Here is a 21324-nt window from a genome sequence, read left to right on the forward strand (position 1 = left end):
AAGGATGAATATAATTATATAATTAATATATAATTAATAATTATATAATTAATATATAATTAATAAGTACGAATATAGATACCATAAGAATGGATATTGCACAATCATTATACAAAACTACTACATAATTTATCAATGTTTAAATTATACATTTTTCGATATGTATTATTATGTAGTCATTATGCCAAATAACTACATAATTTAATTATACTTTAATTATACTAAATATACTATACCAAATAACTAAATATTTGCTAATTAATTCTTTAGGACTTAATTCTATTAACAAAACAAGTTAATATAATCTAACTTTTTGAAAATGAATATTTCCTTATTATAAAAACAAATAAGGGTTTTGCAACAAAAGTTTCTTAAAAAATGAATTCTAACCTGTATTATTAGATTCGTTACACGAATCAGTTGAACATTCATATAACTCTCCATTTGCATCTGGTTGTCGATTACGTTTTTTACTCATCTCGATGTATTTTCAAACTGAAACGAATATAATTGTTAGAACTTTTAATTTTTGCCACTCAGCAATTTAGTAAACAAAAAAGCATGTGGGAATTTGGTTAGACTAGTTATTCTAGAAAATGTATACGATAACCCAAACAATTCCTAACATATAAACGTTATGCGTTATTGTATCTTATATTAAATCGTGGAATAATTTGTTTAAATTCACGAAATGTTATGCTAATTATTCAAAACAAACTAAATACAAGCAGTAAAACAAAATATTACCGTAACAATCACTATGCTTGCACAATCCATATACTGTGCGTGTACTCTACTACGACCATATAAACAGGTCTCGACACTCGTATATTAAGGCCTAGGGAAAACCGTCCGAAAATTGAGTCATGATTAATTGTGAAAAATCAACATGGAAGGCAAGAAGGTTCTCGTTCTACGCATGCGTAACATGTTATAAACGTCTCAGACAGAGACAGAGATACTCTATTCATATCTGTCTGTCTCGTAAAAATGCAGATTTTATTGACCTACCATGTTGATTTTTTACGACTAGACACGACTCAATTTTCAGGCGGTTTTCCCTAGCGACCGAAAAAAGCTGTTTATAGGATCATATACTGTATCACTAACACCGCCACTAGTACCACTATTGTACTTTCGAAATATCCAATCACACAATTGCAAACTATCAAAACTATAATATGGACAGGATTGAAAACTTAAAGTTACGATATACTGTGTACTTGGCTTTACACAGGGTCATCCACTTATTGATATCTACTGATATCTATAACATGTTATTACTTACATAGACTTATTACTTACAGAAAAAGAACATGTGATATAAGCGAGTGATCAACTCATGTTCCTAAAAAAAAACCCAATGCACAATGTACTTCAAAGCAGTGAAAATGATCTGCAGTATCTGAAAAGATCTGATGATCTCAAAAAAGGAAGCGCTCAAATTTTATAAGAGAATGAGATAATTAAAAAATAAGAAAATGCCAATTATAAATAAATATGTTATATAGCACTACGTTATAGTTTAATTTACAATTTATATTCTACATATCGCGACGTATTTTATAATCTTATAAATTTATATTTCCAGTGCTATTCTTATAGGCTAAATATTACAACAATGTACAATTTAACATATTCAAATCGGCGTGATCCGGCAATCTGCACTTCTATCTGGCAGAGTGGGTCACCATTGGGTCACATCTTTTGTTTAGGCATCAGGCGGCGTGATCGGTAGAGCACGATTCATCATGATTCACATTATTTATGTTTCCAATCTTAATTTATAAGAATATAATTTAACGAAAACTGGAATAAAATGCAAATGTTATTGGAGAAGACGCGAATGAAAAAGCGCGCCGGCTTAAACGTGTTAAACTAACATGACAAACTGATAAAGTAATAAAAGGAAGGAGGCAACGAAGGAAGGTAGGTAAGGTGTGCTTTTGCTTAACCCATTTGCCAGCCAATTGCGTACCTTTCCATATAATGGGCACGGTGCTTTGTCCACTAATCATATCTCACGTAAGTAATGGGATTTGCAAAGTATCATGCAATGAAAATGTTTAATGTTGAAATTCGAAAAAATTATGTACAAGAAAATCTTTAATGACAATGACATATCCATTAAACGAAAAATATTAATTAATATAAATTTTAGATAAGATATTATTTTAAATTAAATAATATAATGTAGTTTATGAATGATATATTTTCACGTATTTATCAAAAACAAAACAGTTTATTTAACAAATGTGTTAATAATTTTTGTTGAGTAAAAAATTTAAATTTCTTCGCAGATCTGTCAGCTTCTCTTATTTTACTATAAGATTCTTTTTTTTCTTTATTTGATTCTTGAATCTTGTATAGGTACGCGTTCGGATAAAGCAAAAAATGACTTCCGACGAGATTGTAACATGCGAAATGAGTTTGTACTTTTGACCAATCGCGGGGAGACGCGATCGCGAAGAAGCGCGTCAACGGGAGTCGTAAATTCCCGTTACGATTATAACAATCGACACCACGAACAGATTGATTCCCTTATTTCTTTTGGGATAACAGGAGTGATTGATGTGGTATAATACTGCGATTAACAGGTTATAAATTTTATATTTCCAACAACTTATTACAATGAAGACTTACACCGTTACGTGTGATATAAATGTCATAGACGATTATTTGACGGATGAAGATCCGATAGAGATACACTGAATGTTTTGTCGTAGTAGAGCAAGGCCCTTACAGTTGAATGTAGTAATGTAGTAGAACAAGTAGAACTCTCCTGGTGTAGAATAAGTAGAAATTGAAATGACTGCTCTGTAGTTATGAGAACAAGTGAAGTTCGTTCTTGTGTGATTACTGAGGAAAGCTCGGAGTGGGCGTCTTTGTTGTATGAAGAAGGCGGATTTGTTGCTCACATTTTTCGTTAGGAGAGTAAGGGTAACGATCTGCGATGCCCATTGGTTATGACCAACATTAGAAATGAAGATAGGAGGAAGATGCCTCCTATCAATGTGGCTTATGGGCGACATTATTTATGGGAAAACCCAGCTTTTTCGTTAGACAACTATCCGCTTCACAGTTCCGCCCGAGCAGTCGAGCTATGCGGACGTGAAAACTAATGCCTCCGTAAGTGCGACAAGAGTGAAAGAAGGGACGAGCAACAGAACCAATCGAGGATGGTAAACACTCAAAAGATACCAACAATAAGAATACTAAACAAAGGAGAAACATACGCTATAAACAGGGCAGTAGACCAACAGAGCCCAAATAAACCAACAAGTGAAGTACAGGATTGCTCAAATACAAACGAAATAGAGATGGAAATAATACAAAAAGACAACAAAAAGAGCAATACCAACAAGGATCTACTACAACATAACGAAAACTGGAAGACTGTAACTCCCAGCAAAAAAAGAAAAATAAATACAAACACAAATGATAGGAGGACTACAGAAACAGAAAGACAACAAAGGCTACAAGAAATTCCTACACAAAACTCCTTCAGCTCACTGACAGAAGAGATAGACTCAGACCCTACAGAAAAACCAAGAACACACACCCCCAAGCCACCACCAATCTACATAGACGCTAAAATAATAGACCCCTTCATTGAACTGCTAAACAGCACGGCAGGAAAAAAAATTACACCATTAAACAGCTCAAACTGGATCAGGTAAAAGTACAAACTAATACCCCAGAAACCTATAGGAAAGTGACAAAAGCGCTAAAGGAAAAAAACGCTGGGTATCATACTTACCAACCCAAATCTGACAAAAGCTACAAAGCAGTAATCAGAGGTATACACCCTAAAACAAATACAAACAAAATATGCGAAGAATTGACCAAGATCGGACACCAGGTAAGAACGATCAACAATATAACCAGATTTGATACTAAGCAAACACTACCGTTATTTGTAATAGAGCTTGAACCAAAAAGTAACAACAAAGAAATATTTGAAATTAAAAAAATCTTAATACATGCGGTGTCAACAATATGGACACACAAAAAACTACTGCAACAGAAACCCGGCGTGTGTCAAATGCGCAGGAAGCACCTAACAGTGAACTGCCCACACACGGGAAAAATAAACGACGTAAAATGTCACAATTGCGGTGGAAATCATCCAGCCAGCTACAAAGGCTGCGTAGTCAGAAAACAACTACAAAACAAACGTTTCCCGCCGATTCGAAACAGGACACACAACAATTTCCATACGCAACAGGACAACACAGAATCTATGTCAACACCAAACACACAGCATGTAATGAACAATAACCACACTAACACCAACACCGTTAGAAGCCGAAGCTACGCGCAAGTAGTCAACCGGTCGTCACCCTTAGACAATCAAGAAAAGAACAACCACAGCAACGACACTACAGAAATCAAAGAGTTAATAAAACATTCCATAAAAAACACCGAAATATTCACAAAAATGATAAGCGAACAAAACGAACTCCTCAGACAGCAAACACAGCAAATAACAGTCATGCTACAATTACTTACTAACATGATGAGCAAAAAATAAAAATAGACACGCTTAAAATAGCAGCTTGGAACTCTAACGGCCTACAACAAAGGGCCCTAGAAACTAAAACATTCCTGTACAGCAATAAAATCGACATACTACTCGTCTCAGAAACACACCTCACAATAAAAAGCTACATAAAAATACCACACTACACCATATACGACACCAAGCATCCCTCAGGGAAAGCACACGGAGAGACGGCAGTAGTAATAAAAAACGACATTAAACATCACCTACACAGCCAGAACAGTAAGGAACAGTAAGAACAGTAAGAACAGTAAACAAGCAACCACCGTTACCGTACAGACTAACAGCAACCAACTGCAGTTGTCAGCAGTATACGTACCGCCGCGACACAAAATCACAACGCAAATGTGGGAAGACTACTTCCGACACTTAGGTGACAAGCATATTGCAGCGGGAGACTATAACTCAAAGCACACACTATGGGGATCAAGAATCACCATACCTCGAGGCAGAAGCTTGGAAAAATACATCAGAAATTATAACCTCAATATATTATCCACAGGAAGACCGACATACTGGCCGACAGACCTGAGCAAAATACCTGACCTGCTAGACTTTGCAGTTACAAAGGGACTAAACGCAAATAAACTAAACATAGCACCCAGCCTCGAGCTTAGCTCCGACCATACGCCCATAATAATTACATACAGAAACAAACCAATATTTTACAGCAGCACAGAGAAGCTATGCAATAAAACCACCAAATGGCAAACATTCAAAGAAATAATAGAGAGCAAAATCAGCTGCAACATCCCACTGAAAACACCTGAACACATCGATCAAGCAGTAACAACACTCACAGAAACTATCCAAGAAGCAGCAAGGGCAACCACTATACCTGAAACAACCAACAGACAAACAAAAACAGTTCCACTAGACATCCTCGAAAAAATTAGAGAAAAAAGAAAAGCGAAAGCAAAATGGCAAAAACACAGAACAAAAGAAAACAAAAAACACCTAAACAAACTCACAAAAGAAACAAAAAACAAAATAGAAGAGCACAACAACAACGAGTTCACAAAGTTCATCGAGTCACTATCTGCTCACGAGAACTACAACTACTCCCTATGGAAAGCCACAAAAAGAATAAAGAAGACAACAAAAATGGTACTAGCAATCAGAAGAACAGACAACACATGGGCAAGAAGCAACGAAGAGCAAGCTGAAGAATTTTCCAACCACCTATGCAACACATTCACCCCACACAACATCAACAACAGCAACCACAATAGTCATACGGACGAGGACGCGCTAACTACTAGTACACCAACTGACAATCACTATACCATACCCAAAGCAACAACACAAGAAATCAGAAACATAATCGAGGAAACAAAAAACAATAAAGCACCAGGAATCGACCTAATTAACGGCAAAATCTTGAAAAACCTTCCGCCAAAAGCGATAAGACAAATCACAATAATAGTAAACGCGATACTAAGAATACAATACTTTCCAAAAGCTTGGAAACTGGCACAAATCATAATGATACCCAACCCAGGCAAGGACCCACACGAAACCAAATCCTACCGACCAATCTCACTACTTCCGGTGTTCTCCAAGATACTAGAGAAAATAATCTATGACCGGATAAAACCAATAATAGAGAAGAACCAGTTAATACCGGATCACCAATTCGTATTCAGAAACAAACACTCCACAATAGAACAAACGCACAGACTCGTCAATGAAATCCTACAGGCGCTGGAAACAAAACAATACTGTACAGCCCTCTTTATGGACATAGAGAAAGCATTTGACAAAATAAACCACGAAAGCCTACTACAATCAATCAGGAAACAATTCCCGGGGCAGATATACCAACTAATCAAATCATACCTAAGCAGCAGAAGCTTCATAGTAAAAATCAAAAACACACACTCGGAAGCTAAAGAAATCAAGGCAGGAGTTCCGCAAGGAAGCGTCCTAGGACCAATTTTATACGCATTATACACGGCCAACATACCAACAACTACCAATAGCAAAATACTGACATTCGCGCGCGACACAGCGGTACTAGTCAGCCACACTAACCCTGTAACAGCAGTCACATTAGCAGCGACATTGTTTTGCTCGGAGTTTATTACACCTTGCAATACCTGTGACCTAACGGTCATGATACTCCGAAACAAAACAACAATAAGATTTGAATTTATCCTGCTCGCGTGCCGCTACAGACTAAAAAGGAAGCACCCAACAGATCTCACAAAGGACATAACCTAACATACAAACACTCACCACACTAAAGAAATAAATCAATCAAATTCGAAGATGGTATCCCACTGGGGGTAGCCATCCACATGCTATATTGCTATATCACTAAGCTATAATATTTTACCAAATGTCCTACTGGACAAATTGTAAAATGTAAATAAATAAATAATAAGAAAAAAGAAAACTGGCTATTCTTTTTATTTGTTGCTGTACCTCCCTTTCTTTTCTTATCAGATCGTCATCTATGTATCTTCTCTTTTCCAATTTGCTTTTCTCCTTCATTACCCTTATTTTTTCCTCCATTGATTTCATCATCGCCACTATTATTGTGTTTTTGTCCCCCACTCTTATCCTATGTGTTCTTTCTATTTCTGCCCCTATTTTCATTTTTTCTCTTATGAACTCCTTTACTGTCCCTTCATTGCTTCCTTCGTTCCAGTCTACTCCTTTGATTACTATGTTCCTTCTTCTTTTCTCTCCTTCTGCTCTGTCCTTCTCCTCCTCGATTCTTCTAATTCTGCCCAATAGTTCCTTCATTTCCCTTTCCCACCCTTCTCTCCCTCTGGCTCTCTCTGTCTCACTACTTGCCCCTTCCTCTTTCATTTCCTTCTTCATCTCCTCCACTTGCTTTTCGAATATCCCTTTTATTTCCTTTATCATTGCCCCGAATCCTCTTTCCATTTTCTCTATTTTTTCTATCATTACCTCCATTTCTCTCTCCCTGGCTGGTGTCTCCTTTTCTGACAAGCTGTATTTATCCAATGTTAGAAAAAAAAACATGTGTTAAAACAATTAAGTTAAAAAGTTGAAGTTTATGGTGGGTCCTTAGGTTTATTGAGGGTCGGAATGACGGTATGTGGACCGTAGATTGCCAGGCAATGAAGGACGTCGCACGGACCATCTCACGCGACATAACAGAGTTATTCTAAAGAAACGGAAATTTTTTGTGGCTCTCATTTTTTAACATTCTCAAAAATCTTAAATTATATTGTTAACATGATAGAGAAAGATAAAAACTGTAACTTCATAGGCAAATTATAAAGAACTATTAATTTAATTTATTTATATCCGTAAACTACTTTTTATAGATGAAATTCTCAGCCTCCCGCTAATCAAAATTACAAAATTTAGTTTACAACCCATGCTCAATGAAGGAATTTGAAGTTATTTACTAATTTTTCTACTTTATATATATTTTACAATAGGCATATTTATCATTCACATTTATTTTCACTTTAATCGACTTTGTTTTATTGACAAAAAACATTTAGACTCTTTTCAATCCCCCGTCTGTGAAAATATTTCTAAAAAATTCATGTCTGTGGTATTAACAGAGAGAAAAACGCCCATTGTTCTAGTTGTTCCACGGTACATACTGCACCACGCGACCAAATGCTAAAGGTGCTCCACGCTAGCCTATGCAAGAACTTATTTCGTTTCATAACAAACGAGATATACTCGCTGTGGTTCTACGCTACAAGAGTCTATTTCATTGCACAGTTCTACGGAAAATTTTCATACTTTTTTATCTGAAATAGACAAGTATAAGAATAATAAAATCGCGCAATAATTAAATTTAGTTGCCTCAGAAAGAGAAATTAATTGTTTATTATATTATTTTTTAGGGGAAAAAAGAAAATCTTTCCTTTTAAATGATAATGGATCAATGAAAAGATGCTCAATGATGATCAATGATTTTTTTTTTATATATATATATTTGACATGAAATTTATTTTCCTCGCAATAACGTTTTTGTTATAATAAAACCTAAATTTCATTTTAATATAGTAGCTGACAGATTGCAAATAATGTTTCTGTTGATGTTGTAACTGTTCTGTATGCGTGTTTATTTATAAAAACGATAAAAAAAGAGGAACAAATTAACTGCAGACAATATTTCACGTCATGATTAATTTGTGATCCACGATTTTTATCCATCTTACTTTCATTACTGAATAAAGCTTATAATTATTTAGAAGTTTGCCCTCATCACCGACTTTTATGCTTTTTGAATATACTGTCGGGACCATGACTCTGAACGTATTTGTCTTATATATGTAACCTCTGCACAGTCCTACTTTCCGAAGTATTCGCAAAAAACTGTCTGTACTACCTCATTGAATCCGGCCCATATGTATGATATATATTACAGTGCGATTGCACGCGAAATTTTACTTGACTGCCTCGAAATGTAACTTCATGCAATCGAGACTTTTTAAAGCGTAAGGATAGTACGCTGGTGCGTATGTACAAGATGAGTGAGTGACTGATCTACGGGTGTATACCCGGTCAAAGGTTGTTGACTGTACGAAGGATGGAAAATCAGTCGTGTTCGAAGTCGATGCTGTGGCGGAGGAAAGCTAAGGATGGGTGTGTCTAGCACACGGGACCATCGGAATTGTTGGTGGCGATTTTGGCTAAGAGAATGAGGGAAATAGACTTCGTTGTTAATTGGTTAAACGAAGGTTGGTGGACTAGGAAGGGCCTTAGCCGCCCTCGATAGAAAGTGGTTAGTGGGAGGCCTCATAAGTGAGAAAACTAACTTTCCTGTGTCAAGCCGTAGTAGACAATACTCTTAAAAGAAGCGATTTAGAAAAAGATGTTTGTTGGGTCTGAAGGACCTTAGCTAGTAAATTCCTTAGATTTACGATGGGTCCTTAAGACTATTGAGGGTACGCAGCAAGGATGAGCGGACATCTGGTTTCCGTCTGGCCCGCGGTGTGTGGCCTGGTCTGGGTAGAGTGTCGCCCGACGTAACATATGTAAACGAATTTCAAGGGAATATATGCACATATTATTATAAACGCGTTCTGATTTATTTGAAACGCCTCGTTTAACGAGGATGGTAAAACACGTGCAGGATAGCCTGTTCCGCTCGCCCGTGTTTACGATTCTACAAAGAATGGCCGAATACGCCAATAGCCCGAATAGCAATCGTTAAACGTTGGTGCCCACTAGACCACGATGCCATATGGGACAGCATTAATGTACGCTACCCTCAAATGTCTTCGCTATCTCTTCCTAGAGTCATCTTATGGTGAGCGCGAGGCGAGTATGGGTTCTTGCGTAGTAAGACTACGCCGTAGGGAACCCTAATGAATTTGATATTCTCCTGTCGGGTCGCTGCCGATCGTTGCCTTCGTGTACTTTTTGGTTTGCCGATCCGGTGCGAAGAATTTCGAAGAAGTTGGTGGGCCCATACCGGTCAAGACCACCCACCTTAGGGTGGGGCTCCCTGTCACCCTGCACCGCCTCTGAGTGGCATGCGAACGGGAGTTACTGGTGACGACTGGGCGAAAACAAAGAAATCATGGACATGGACAACAAGAAGAGTAACGTTTACGGTGCAGGGGAGGGAGGCCTTAGTACTCGTACCAACTCGAAAGTGTTTCTACGTCTAGGTAGAATGTACAGAAAGAAATTAGTAGAAGGAACTCCGACATATCGGGGGCATCGAGAGGGAGCGACCCGGGATTCTTCTAGGATGAGCTTTCTTTGTGGCAGAAAGGCGGGAAGTCCTATGATGATATGTTATCGATATACCTACGACGATATATCGTCGGCTTACTCTGTCAATGCAACCACATTGGGGAAGCGATCGTAACGGAGGATCGCCTGGATATGCGATGGGAACGGCGGCGAACATGAAGAGCCGAAGACCGGAACTGGCGGATGGTACCACGAGAGTCGAGTGTAAACCCGGAGGGAGTAGCGACCACCCTGCTCGACTAATTATGGGTTTGGACTCGTGGTGGCAGTGGTTGATGGCCAAGACGCTGGCAAGAGGGCCGATTTAAGGGGTATTGGCTTGCCCCGAATGGCCTTCGGCGGGTGAGCAGCGTCCCACCTGCTCCGGAACCGTCCTGGAGAAACGCTAGGGCTTACAAAACGCCCCATTCGACCTGAGACGAGCGATAGCCCCTGCCAGGCTTAACTAATCAAAGTAACAAGGCACTACGTGCCTTGCGCGCTGGTTGGGCGTAACCCAAACCCCTATGGCCCTATGGGGTGCCCAGGTACTGTATGGCGATAAATTTGCGCTAAGGAAAGAACCCGTTACCGTTACCAAAGACAAGAATACTTGTCGCAACCTCCTGCTGGTCAAGAGGTTCTATGGGACGGTGGCCATCAAGGCGGTGAGAGGATTCCGCACCATCTCGACGACGGCAGCGGGGGTGGTCGCGGCGTTTCCTCCGTTCGAACTACAGGCGTCGTGAGATATACTTCCGCACCCGGGGTCTGTTGGGTGGGATTGGCCTGCAGGTGCCGACGTCAAGGTCCAGGCGCGACCGAACATGTTCGATAGTTGGCAGACCAGCCTCGATAAAAGAGCGGCCGCGCCCGGGCTTACGGTCGTCCAGGCAAAATCTAAACTTTAAACCGGGAAGAGATCACACGTTAACATCGTTTCTGACCGATCAGCGTGCTTCCAGCACTTAGTAAAATCTGCGAGTACACGTTTAAGAACCTGATCGAGGAAAGCTTGGGACTGGACCCATTTCACGATGACCAGTATGGGTTCAGGAGGAGAGTGAATACAGTGGACGTCCTGCGCCGAGTAATAGATCTTGCTGACTGGTCCAAGAGAAGAAATAGGATTTCTGTGTTGGTAGCGGAAAACGTGAAGAACGCGTTCAACACTCTCAGCTGGAATAAGATCTTGGAAGAAACAGAATCTAAAGGAATGCCCAGGAAATTGGTAACGCTTCTCGAGAATTGTCTTGAGCACGGGAAGATTATAGTAAGGACAAGAGGAGCGTTAAGGAGGAATGTGTACGCGGGTGTCCCTCAGGGATCAATACTTGGACCACTGCTTTGGAATCTGGTATACAATGGGTCTACTAAAGGAATTGAATGAATTGAATGAAAATGAATGTCGTCGATTTCGTCAACGTCCGAGCAGGAAGAAGCGGATAATAAATTAAGAACGGCGTTGGGTGTGATCGTGCGGTGGTGTGCCGATAAAGGATTGAAAATCGCACAGGAGAAGACCGAGGTGATACTGCTGACGGGCAAGCGGATCCTCAAGGTAATTGAGATGAACGTGGAGGGGCACATTCTGACTACGACGCAGGAGATTAGATACCTTGGGGTGCAGCTAGATAACTGCAGAAGGTTCGAGACTCATTTGGAGAAGGTAATTTGTGCGGTAAGGCCGATACTCTCATGGAACCATCGAGATCGCTGCTGCCCAATGTGAACGGTCCCACCGGCTTACCAGGAAGCTCTATCATGGAGTTTGGGAGTCGGCGGTGCCCTAAGCGGCACTTGTATGAGCAAATACGGTGGAAAAGAAAAAGAATAGGAATACTCTTAAAAGGGCGCAAAGGGTCGCGTTGATAAGATCATCTACGGCGTACCGCACAGTGTTCCGGACCGAGAAATATCGAATTAAAAAAGAATATCTGCAGTCACGATATAAAACCCGTTCAAGAGAAGATCCGGCCTCGGTCTTTTCTGTAAGGATCAAGACAGTGGAGGAGCGTATGGAGGACAAATGGACGAAGAGGCTGGTGGCAGAAGTCAGCACGTTCAGGAGGCATAGGAGGTACATTGACCACTTTATTATGCACATCCTGACGGGGCATGGTATTTTTAACGTGTACCGAAGGATGTGACTAGTCCACAAGATGGCAGCATACTTCGGACTCAATGTCCGAATTCTCGAGGAAAATCAAAGAAATCGGACGAGAAAATTGTGAGAAAGTGAAGTGATAGTGCTTTGAAGCAATGGTGGATATAAGAAATAGTGGAGTTCGCATTAATAAACGCGTGAGAGGACATAGAAAAACGTGGGTGAGGTTAGGGCAGAGGGAAAGCCATTTTGGAACGCGCGACTGCAGCGCCGCCGTACGGGCTACTTGGGAACTGAGCGCCAACGTTCGTAAAGCAACACGTCGCGGGACTAGCGTCCGCATTCGTAAAGCGATACGCCGGGGGACTCAGTGCTGGCGTTCGTAAAGCAGCTCGCTGCGGGACTTAGTATCAGCGTCCGCAAAGCAACACGCCGCGGACTCAGTGCCCACGTTCGCAAAGCGATACGTCGCTGAACGTTGCGAAAGCAGCCATTTGAAGAACACACAGAAGAGTAAGTGCAAGCTCAGTGCCGCCATTACGCCGTCGGACTTAACGTCTGTGCGCTCAAAACCATACGACGCTAGGTCTTAGCGTCTGCACGCGTAAAGCGATACGCCGCTGGGACTCAGCATCTGCATCTAAAACAGTCTGAAACCGAACAGGAGAATGGCATCACGGGGGCAGACACCGCCAACCACGAAGGCGCGAGTGGTCCTGCGACCCCTAAGGTCGCAAAAAACAGAGGGTACAACACCCGAAAAACAGAGCCCAGAAATACAGAAAATGAAAAAGGCCGAGGAGGAGGGAAAAGAGGCCAAGCAGGAATCTCGGCCAGCACCCGAAACACCAAGGCCGATATCGGACATAAAAGAAAAGGCAAGCGAGGTCGAACAAAAGATCTTGCCTTCTGTCTCGACCCGAACAAAAAGATAAATAAGGACCAGACCGCGACAATCATGAGGCATTTCAGAGATATGAGGGGAATTGTGGAGGAGCTCTTGCTCCACAATAGCTACCTGACTGGGAGGCTAGAACAAATCACAGGGACGGCCCAGAGCAAGAATACAGAAATACTATCTGTGGTGAACATGTCGCTGCAAGTCAGCAAGCGACTTGAAACAGCGGTCAAGAAAACCGCGAGGGCCGAGCCAAAACAGCCCTCGTACGCAGAAAAGGTCAAAATGACCAGTAGCAAAGTCGAGCAGATAACCGTCAAGCCAACGAAAAACGTGGTAATTATCCGCCCGGAACAAACAGACGACACAATAAAGACGAGCGAGGAAGTTCGGGAAGCGGTGTTTACACTCGTGAACCCCCGAAAGAAGGGAATACAAGTCACCGCCATAAGGAAAATCGGTGGAAATGGACTTGCAGTCGAAACGACGAAACCGGAAGGCTTAAAAGCATTCACAGAGAACGCGAAGCTGAAGGAGGCAGGCCTAAAGACCAGCACACCGCAGAGGAGGCAGCCCCGAATGATCTTGTTCGACGTCCCCAGAGAAATTCCTGAAAAGGAGATAAGAGCCTGTATCAGGAAACAGAATGAGGACAGACTCAAGGAGGAGAACGTGGCAGCGATCAAATTCTGCTTCAGGACGGGCCGCAAGGACTCCGAGGAGACCAACTGGGTGATAGAAGCACCCTCCTCCCCCCCAGGTAAGAGAAAAGTTATTAAAGGGGAAGGTCTATATATCGTGGAACGCATGCAAGGTCCGTGATTTTATTGCCGTCAGCCGCTGCTATAAATGCCAAGGTTATGGACACGTAGCAAAATACTGCCGCGTCGACTACGATATCTGCTCGCACTGCGCGGAAAGCGGGCACAGCACGAAAGAGTGCACTAGTAAGGAGAAAACGCCAGCTGCGTAAACTGCAGAAAAGCCGGCAAGAAAGGCGACCACGCCGCCTCCGATGGGAACTGCCCTATGTATAAAAAGGCCCTGGAAGCGATTTTAGCAAGAACTGATTATGAGTAGAAGCACAAACACGAATAGACTAGGACATGGGAGGAAAAGGGGAATACGGATCCTGCAACATAACATGCAGCGATCCAAGACTGTCCCCTATGAGATCAGGACGCAGATGAAAGCTGATGCAGAATCTTGCTGATGCAAGAGCCATACAGCATCAACGGCAAGATACCTGGACTCGGTACAGGAGTTGCGATCGCCTGTCGAGGATCGAAAAACGATCCACCAATGGCAGCTGTGGGGTTAAAATCGGAACACGTAACGCCACTCGAAGTCGCCGGGCTCTACACAACACACTATATGTGTGCAGATAAGCGACGGAGAAACGGAACTATATGCGGTAAGACGAGACTACTTGTGCCGAAGGATGATCAGGAAGGAAGTACACGCCCGCTGCTGGGACTGCGATGGTGATGATGACGACGCCGAACATGCGCTGTTCCACTGCCCCAGGTGGATAAGGGAAAGGACCGAGTTGGAGAATCACCTCGGCAAATCATTGACAATTGACGACTTAATCGGGCTAGTGGTGCAAAAAGGGGACAACCGGACTGAGTTCCAGGCCTTGTGTAATATAATAATGAAGTCACGGCTGGCGCAAGAAAAGATAGAGGAAAGAAGAAGAAGGCGCTAGAAGGAGATTGCGGTACTAACACAAGACCAACCCTGAAGTAATGCCGTGAGGCGGTTCCAGGGTTGGTGCTTGTACAGTTAAAGAAGCGGATAGAGGAGACGTTTTTGGTGGGTATGGTTTACACCATCTGCCAAGTCCCACATAACCTAGTAACCCATCACTGGGTATGCGTAATAGCATTTTCGCAAAATGTGCGTCCAGGCAAACAGGAACATTTGGTTGGGCGGCGGCGGGCTTTCCTTGACGTACAGGATTACGCAGATATTCACCGTGCACGCAGATACTCACCGATGCCACTTTTGCAATGAGGGAGTGGACTCGGCGCAACACACGCTGGAGCAGTGCTACGTCACACTCTCATCGCGGAAATAGAGTGAATCTCTCGTCGCCGGCGGTGCTTAGAACACCTTTCTGTCGGGCTAAAGAGGTAGAAGGGCGGTCACCTCCTTCTGTGATTATTCTTTCGACTTCTTTCATTGTCTGACCGTCAAGGCCCAAGCACCATTATACAGACCCTCAATAAACCTAAGGCCCTACCATAAACTGAATCGTATTAGTTTGCAGGAACCTTTAATCCTGCAAATATTTTCGATTTATAGCTGGTACTTAAAACAGTCCTTAGGTTTATTGCACGTTCTTACAAATTACGGAGAAAGCGGGTAGTTACCTAGCGGAGAAGGTGGATATTTGTCTCACGGAAAAACCGGCTTTTCCCATGAACAAGCTCGCTCCCGAGTCATGTTAGTAGAGGAGGCTCCCTCTGCCAATCTTCATTTATTAACGTTGGCTATAACCAATCGGCATCGCGGATCGTTACACTCATTTTTCCAACGAAAAGTGTGAACAACGAATCCATGTCCTTAGTTCAAAGGACACACCCACACCGAGCTTTCCTCCGTAATCACACAAGAACGAACTTCACTTGTTCTCATCACGACAGAACAGTCACTTCATCCCTCTAGACTTGTGCTCTAGACTACAGAGCAGTCACTTCATATGTATACTTAGTCTACTCAATTGCTACTTCTGCTACATCAAGAAAGTCACCTCCGTCTTATGTTCGAAAGAACATTGTGTTCATCTATCGGAGTTTCATACGTCAAAGTATCGTCTGCGATATTTATATCATACGTAACGGTGTAACTATTTAGTGTATTAAGTTATTGGAAATATAAATATTATAACCCTGTTAATCGCACTGTTATATCACATCAATTACCCCTATTATCCCACAAGAAATAAGGGGATCGATCTGTTCGTGGTGTCGATCCTTATAATCGTAATGAGAATTTACGACTCCCGTTCACGCGATTCCTCGCGATCGCGTCTCCCCGCGATCGCGAGGATAGATCGAAACTACTTAGTACGATATTCCAAGAATGCGATCGACTATTCATATAAGCAAGGTGAGAATCTAAACATTGTAACATTCTCTTCTTCAATCATTTCGGACTTGTACCATATGTGTACTACTCGAATAAAATTATTCATTGACTATTATTGTCAACAATCAAGAATTATCTTTGTATATTTAATCGTGTTTTCTTCAAGAATATTAAATATTTAAAAGGACAATTCGCTGTGCTAACCTGTGACCTGACACAGTTGAAAAGCGGCGCTGGTTACGGTGCCTTCAACAATTGAAGACACTTACGGGTTTTCGCACTTCTCCCATTATTAGCAGAAATATCTGTTTCTCTTTTGGCAAGAATTGCGAAGCCACATTGGTTGTCACGGAAAGTATTATTGTTACAAACAATCTTAGTTCATGTTAGAAACCCAAAGCAAGAAGTAGAAACGAGCAGAATGTTGGTTTACGTTTGTTAACTGCCGAAATTAAAAAAGAAGAGAAAAATCAAAAAGAATTAGAATTAACTACAGAACAAAACAGAAATTAGTTCTCACCATCAAACTCACCTATACCTGAACGCGATCTAGGGCTGCATCGCCAATAGCTTACGATAACGACAATTATTCTCATTTATAAACCAAGTAGAGAGCTAAGATTAGAAATTTGTCAATAAAATATAACTAAATAAAATCGAATAAATCACCAACCAAGGAGATATTAATAATATTTATTTATTTCAAGAAGACTTCAATCCTTCCCGTGCTAGTACTCCTGCACATACGGGTAAGCCGAAATGTGGAATTTATTTACCAGTCGCGTTGATACGCTAGTTAATGCTACTCATACGGTTATGAATTAGAATATCAAGGATACAACAGTTTGGAAATTCAAAATAGTGCCGCGCTTTAGAAAGGTGCGACAAGTTTCTGAATCTATTCCATTCAGCTGTTCGCCTTGTTTCGAAAATAACGAACGAGAATCAAACTAATCGAAATAGTTTAACGACTATTTCTGATGACAGCAACTACTGTTTTGGTTTAATTATAATTTGAAAAATCTAAGACTCGACATCGAGAGTAATACATAACGATTACGAACACTGAAGACAAGATCAAATCGTGACAACTGACACCGATGACAAGAGCATTCCTACGTGGTATCAGGTGTCAGAGTCATTTCAATTTTGCTGACCACGTTATTTCTTGTATTCTTGATTTGAATATCGCCGCATTTTAAATGAATAAAATTATTCTTGCTTAATTTGATGTGTTTTAATACAATTTGTTTCAATCTGACTTGATTTTAATTTAACATGACTAAGAAAACATATCCAATTCTTTTTTTAAACTTGCGTAGTTGCAACGACGGTTTTATAAAAATGTTCATTAAAATTTAAACTTTTGTAAGTACTCAAAGCTGTTTTGTCCTTTATTTTCTTGAATTAGTGACATTATTTTCTTTATAAAGTATAATATTATTATAATATCTTTGTAAAGGATAATAAAGTATATACTTTATACATATGCAGAATGTACAAAATTATTTTACATGGCTGTAACAGGTAATTCTACACCTCTAGTCCGATAGAGATTTACAAAAAGAAATGTAGCCGCAAAAAATTAATCTTAATCTTGAAGTTTAGGGTCAAATTTTTTTATTGCATCATGAGCAGTTTATTCATCATGAGAAACAAAAGTCTCAAAGAAACCATGGATTGCAACTTAATCGTTATATTAAGCATAGTTATGCTTAATTATGAGCAAATCTATTGAAACAGAAATTCTATCTGAAATTCTATCAGTAACATACATTCATTGTAAATCTGCAAACAATTAGTGACAAAAGCATTAAATAATGTGCTACTGTTGTTATTAGGTATATCTTTGTTATCTTTTAGAAGACATAAAGAACTATTGAAGACATGGCTTGTAATTATTATTAAGTAAGTTAAGTAATTATTATTAAGTAATTATTATTATTGTAAGTATTATTTATTATCAGTAACAGCACAAATGTGCATTAATATATGAAATTTTGAGAAATTTCCTCTCCACAAAAATAGTGGTAGAATAAACGATAGGTATAAATTTGAATACAAAAATATGTATAGATATTAACAATAAGAATGCAACAAGACGATTTTTGGTAATTATGTAGAAGTTTGATCTGCTTGCCAATTTCAATGTCCTTGAAATATGTTGTCGCAGTTATTATTCTGAGTAACTTCTTCCTATACATATAAATGTACAATCGTTACTCGGTGTATATAGCTTCCAAAACATATTCGCAAAAAATTATAAATTTAGGTTACGGTTCTAGAATTCACTTCATTCTAGAATAAACAGCTACATTTTTATATAGCCCAATCTGAACTTACACTTATTCTAAACTTACTCTTACTCTATAAATAACAAAATACATCAATGAATTATAAATTCTCTCTGGCCGTCATTCGATGGCTAGTAACGCTGGCGTGAAATAATTTTTGATGAATAGATTGATATATGAAATGTTGTATTTTATTCTGATATTTAGTTGATCAAAAATGTAACAAATATACCTATTATCATTGATAAATTTAATTGTTTACAGAACAAAAATGTATAAAATAAATAGTCGAATAATACATATATATACGTATATTTAGTATTAAATATAAATTGCTTTATAACTTGAAAAACTACAGCCGAGCAGCGATTACTTGTATAAGAAAAAGTTGTTCAGAATGATAACTTTGGCAATATATTTCAAGAGCATTGAGGAAGAAACCATACTTCTAAATAATTACCAGAATTCTTACTACAAGAAAGTGCAAAATGAAATGTATGCAATTTTGCTTTCTCTCAGATGAAGCCGCTCAGTAAGAGCTGAGCGCAAAAAATATCAGAAATACTAAATATAGAACCCACTATCATTAATCTGTAAGATTTCCTATGCAGTAATCACAATCGCTACAAACTCTTGTGCTCATTTTGCACTCTTCCTGCAGTTGTATTTCTAGATTTAATAAGTAAATGGTAACCATTTCTACCAATAAAAGTGTAATATAACAATTAAAAGTTCTGATAAGTCCCGAAAACATTACAATTTATTTTCGTATTATATAATACATTGCGTCAGTATTTTTTAAGGTGCAAAAGGTTGAATTAATTATTTCAATGAAACATATAATAATGTACATAACTATCGTCTACCCCGTCCTCGTCCTCGTCCACCTCGACCTCCTCTCGTACCACGTCCACCACGCCCTCGACCACGTACTGCTCCTAAAAGTAATATAAATATAGAAACAAAATATATATATATATATAAAATAGAATGTCTATTGTCATTGATGATATAAAAATATGTTTACACATTTTGATTAATAAATGTATTTCGACATACTACACTGTTTTATCCCTATTGAATTTGAATGTTTGTAGTTAAATTATCGTATCTTGAATTAATTATAAAAGCTACTTTAATTACAAATATACAAATATAAAAAAAATTCAGTAGCGTGTGTAATATAGCATTTTAAAAAATTAAAGTAATTGTTATATGAAATATATCTGAAAAGTATAAAACTTTATTAAGGAACAATGTGTAAATACACATATGAGAGAGAGAGAGAGAGAGAGAGAGAGAGAAATCAATATATTATGAATGTAATAAGTAATATAATTGACTAGTTTTTAAAGTCTATCGACGTTATTTACAAATTTCATTTGAATAACATTTTTTGGAAAGAATGTTTGATTAGTTAATTATACATATAATCACATCAAATTCTTATCTTAATAAACAAACAAAGGTGTTTATGTTAGTCATGTTATTTGTTTCTTAATAAAATAAACAGTCAACAATACATTAACAATATCTGTTGAGACTTTTAGTAAGATGGGCCTTTCTGTTTAGAATTAGTACTAAATTTAAAATAGCATACATGTCATTAATAAATTTTTATATTCTTTTACAAAAAGCATTTTCAATATTTATATTATTTGTAATATAAAAAGCATGTATATACTTTCTCATACTTGTAAATTAGTAATAGTAACTAATATTGTTATATTTACAAACCTCGTGCAGCCTCCTTCTTTTTTGCTTTTGCTTTTGGTGTGTCGTCTATGAGCAAAGTCTCAAGTGGTAATGAATCTGGTAATATATAATACCTTATATTATTGCCTCGTAAACTTAATGTATCTAATTGTACAGGATCCCTATTCTTTATTGTCATTTTTACAGTCTTTAAATGCGTATTCATTGCCACATCTACTCCTATAAGTAAACATTCAACAAATATTATTAAATTTTAATGGAAATATAAACATGAAGATTTTTTATAGGTTATGATGACATACCGGTAATAGTACCGTGTACTTGAGTACCATTCTTCAATTCTATTGTTACAGTCTCATGACTGAGTTTCATTAAAAATCTGAAACAGTTAGAACAATTATATTATAAATACAATTTAGAAGATTCAAAAATATCAGATGTGATAAAACATAGCAATAATCTTTACAAATCCAATTAATTATTCACATATATAGTGTTAATCTTAATATTTCTACTTGATCTTAAACTTTTTGTTTGATAAATATTTTATTACTTCTTACCGAATTATTACAAATTAATATACGTACCTTACTAGTTTCATGATGATGTTTGATGTTATGTTTATCTTACAATAAAAGATTACAACCTCAATTTCATACCGTATTTTCTTACCTACACCATACAGAATACTGTATTTCTTGTGTTCCAAAAACTCTTCATATCTGTTCAATCTACTCGAAGTTCCAACCACGTCCTAGCTGTGCCCCTAACTGTCTCCTGCTCATACTCATACCTATAACCATAGAGTATGTGCAAAACTTATAAAAACCTATATCATAGTCATTTATATATTTCGTATAAAATTATTAGTAACAAAATAATTAAAAAATTGTGATACACAACAATAATAAATACAATTTATAAATATAATTTATGAAATAAAACTAAAATGCGCATTTGATGTTCTTAA

General features: G+C 38.7%; 2 protein-coding genes across 4 annotated transcripts in view; both read right to left on the bottom strand.

The window, feature by feature from the left end:
* The window catches only part of Usp16-45 (ubiquitin specific protease 16/45), a 43022-nt gene extending 42118 nt beyond the window's left edge, over nt 1-904 (bottom strand). The window contains exons 1-2 of one of the 2 annotated variants that reach the window (XM_033346935.2): nt 748-904; nt 391-495 (exon numbers count right to left, since the gene is read on the bottom strand). In XM_033346935.2, coding sequence (XP_033202826.1) covers nt 391-478 — 88 coding nt within the window. In that variant the 5' untranslated portion in view covers nt 479-495; nt 748-904. The remainder of the gene's footprint in view (nt 1-390; nt 496-747) is intronic. The other variant, XM_033346933.2, reaches the window with a different exon arrangement.
* Nucleotides 905-19380: 18476 nt separating this feature from the next.
* SmD1 (small ribonucleoprotein particle protein SmD1) lies at nt 19381-21147 on the bottom strand. 2 transcript variants are annotated; one of them, XM_033347033.2, is made up of 4 exons: nt 21027-21147; nt 20657-20733; nt 20376-20573; nt 19381-19576 (listed from the first exon to the last, which is right to left on the bottom strand). In XM_033347033.2, exons 2-4 carry the CDS (start codon nt 20724-20726, stop codon nt 19494-19496), a joined length of 351 nt encoding a protein of 116 aa, XP_033202924.1. In that variant the 5' UTR covers nt 20727-20733; nt 21027-21147; the 3' UTR covers nt 19381-19493. The 2 variants fall into 2 exon arrangements, with proteins under 2 accessions (XP_033202924.1, XP_033202922.1); XM_033347031.2 differs by having other exon boundaries at nt 20942-21140.
* Nucleotides 21148-21324: the final 177 nt, after the last annotated feature.

The sequence above is a fragment of the Bombus vancouverensis genome, chromosome 3 (genome assembly GCF_051014615.1).
Source record: "Bombus vancouverensis nearcticus chromosome 3, iyBomVanc1_principal, whole genome shotgun sequence".
NCBI classification, from domain to species: Eukaryota; Metazoa; Arthropoda; class Insecta; order Hymenoptera; family Apidae; genus Bombus; species Bombus vancouverensis.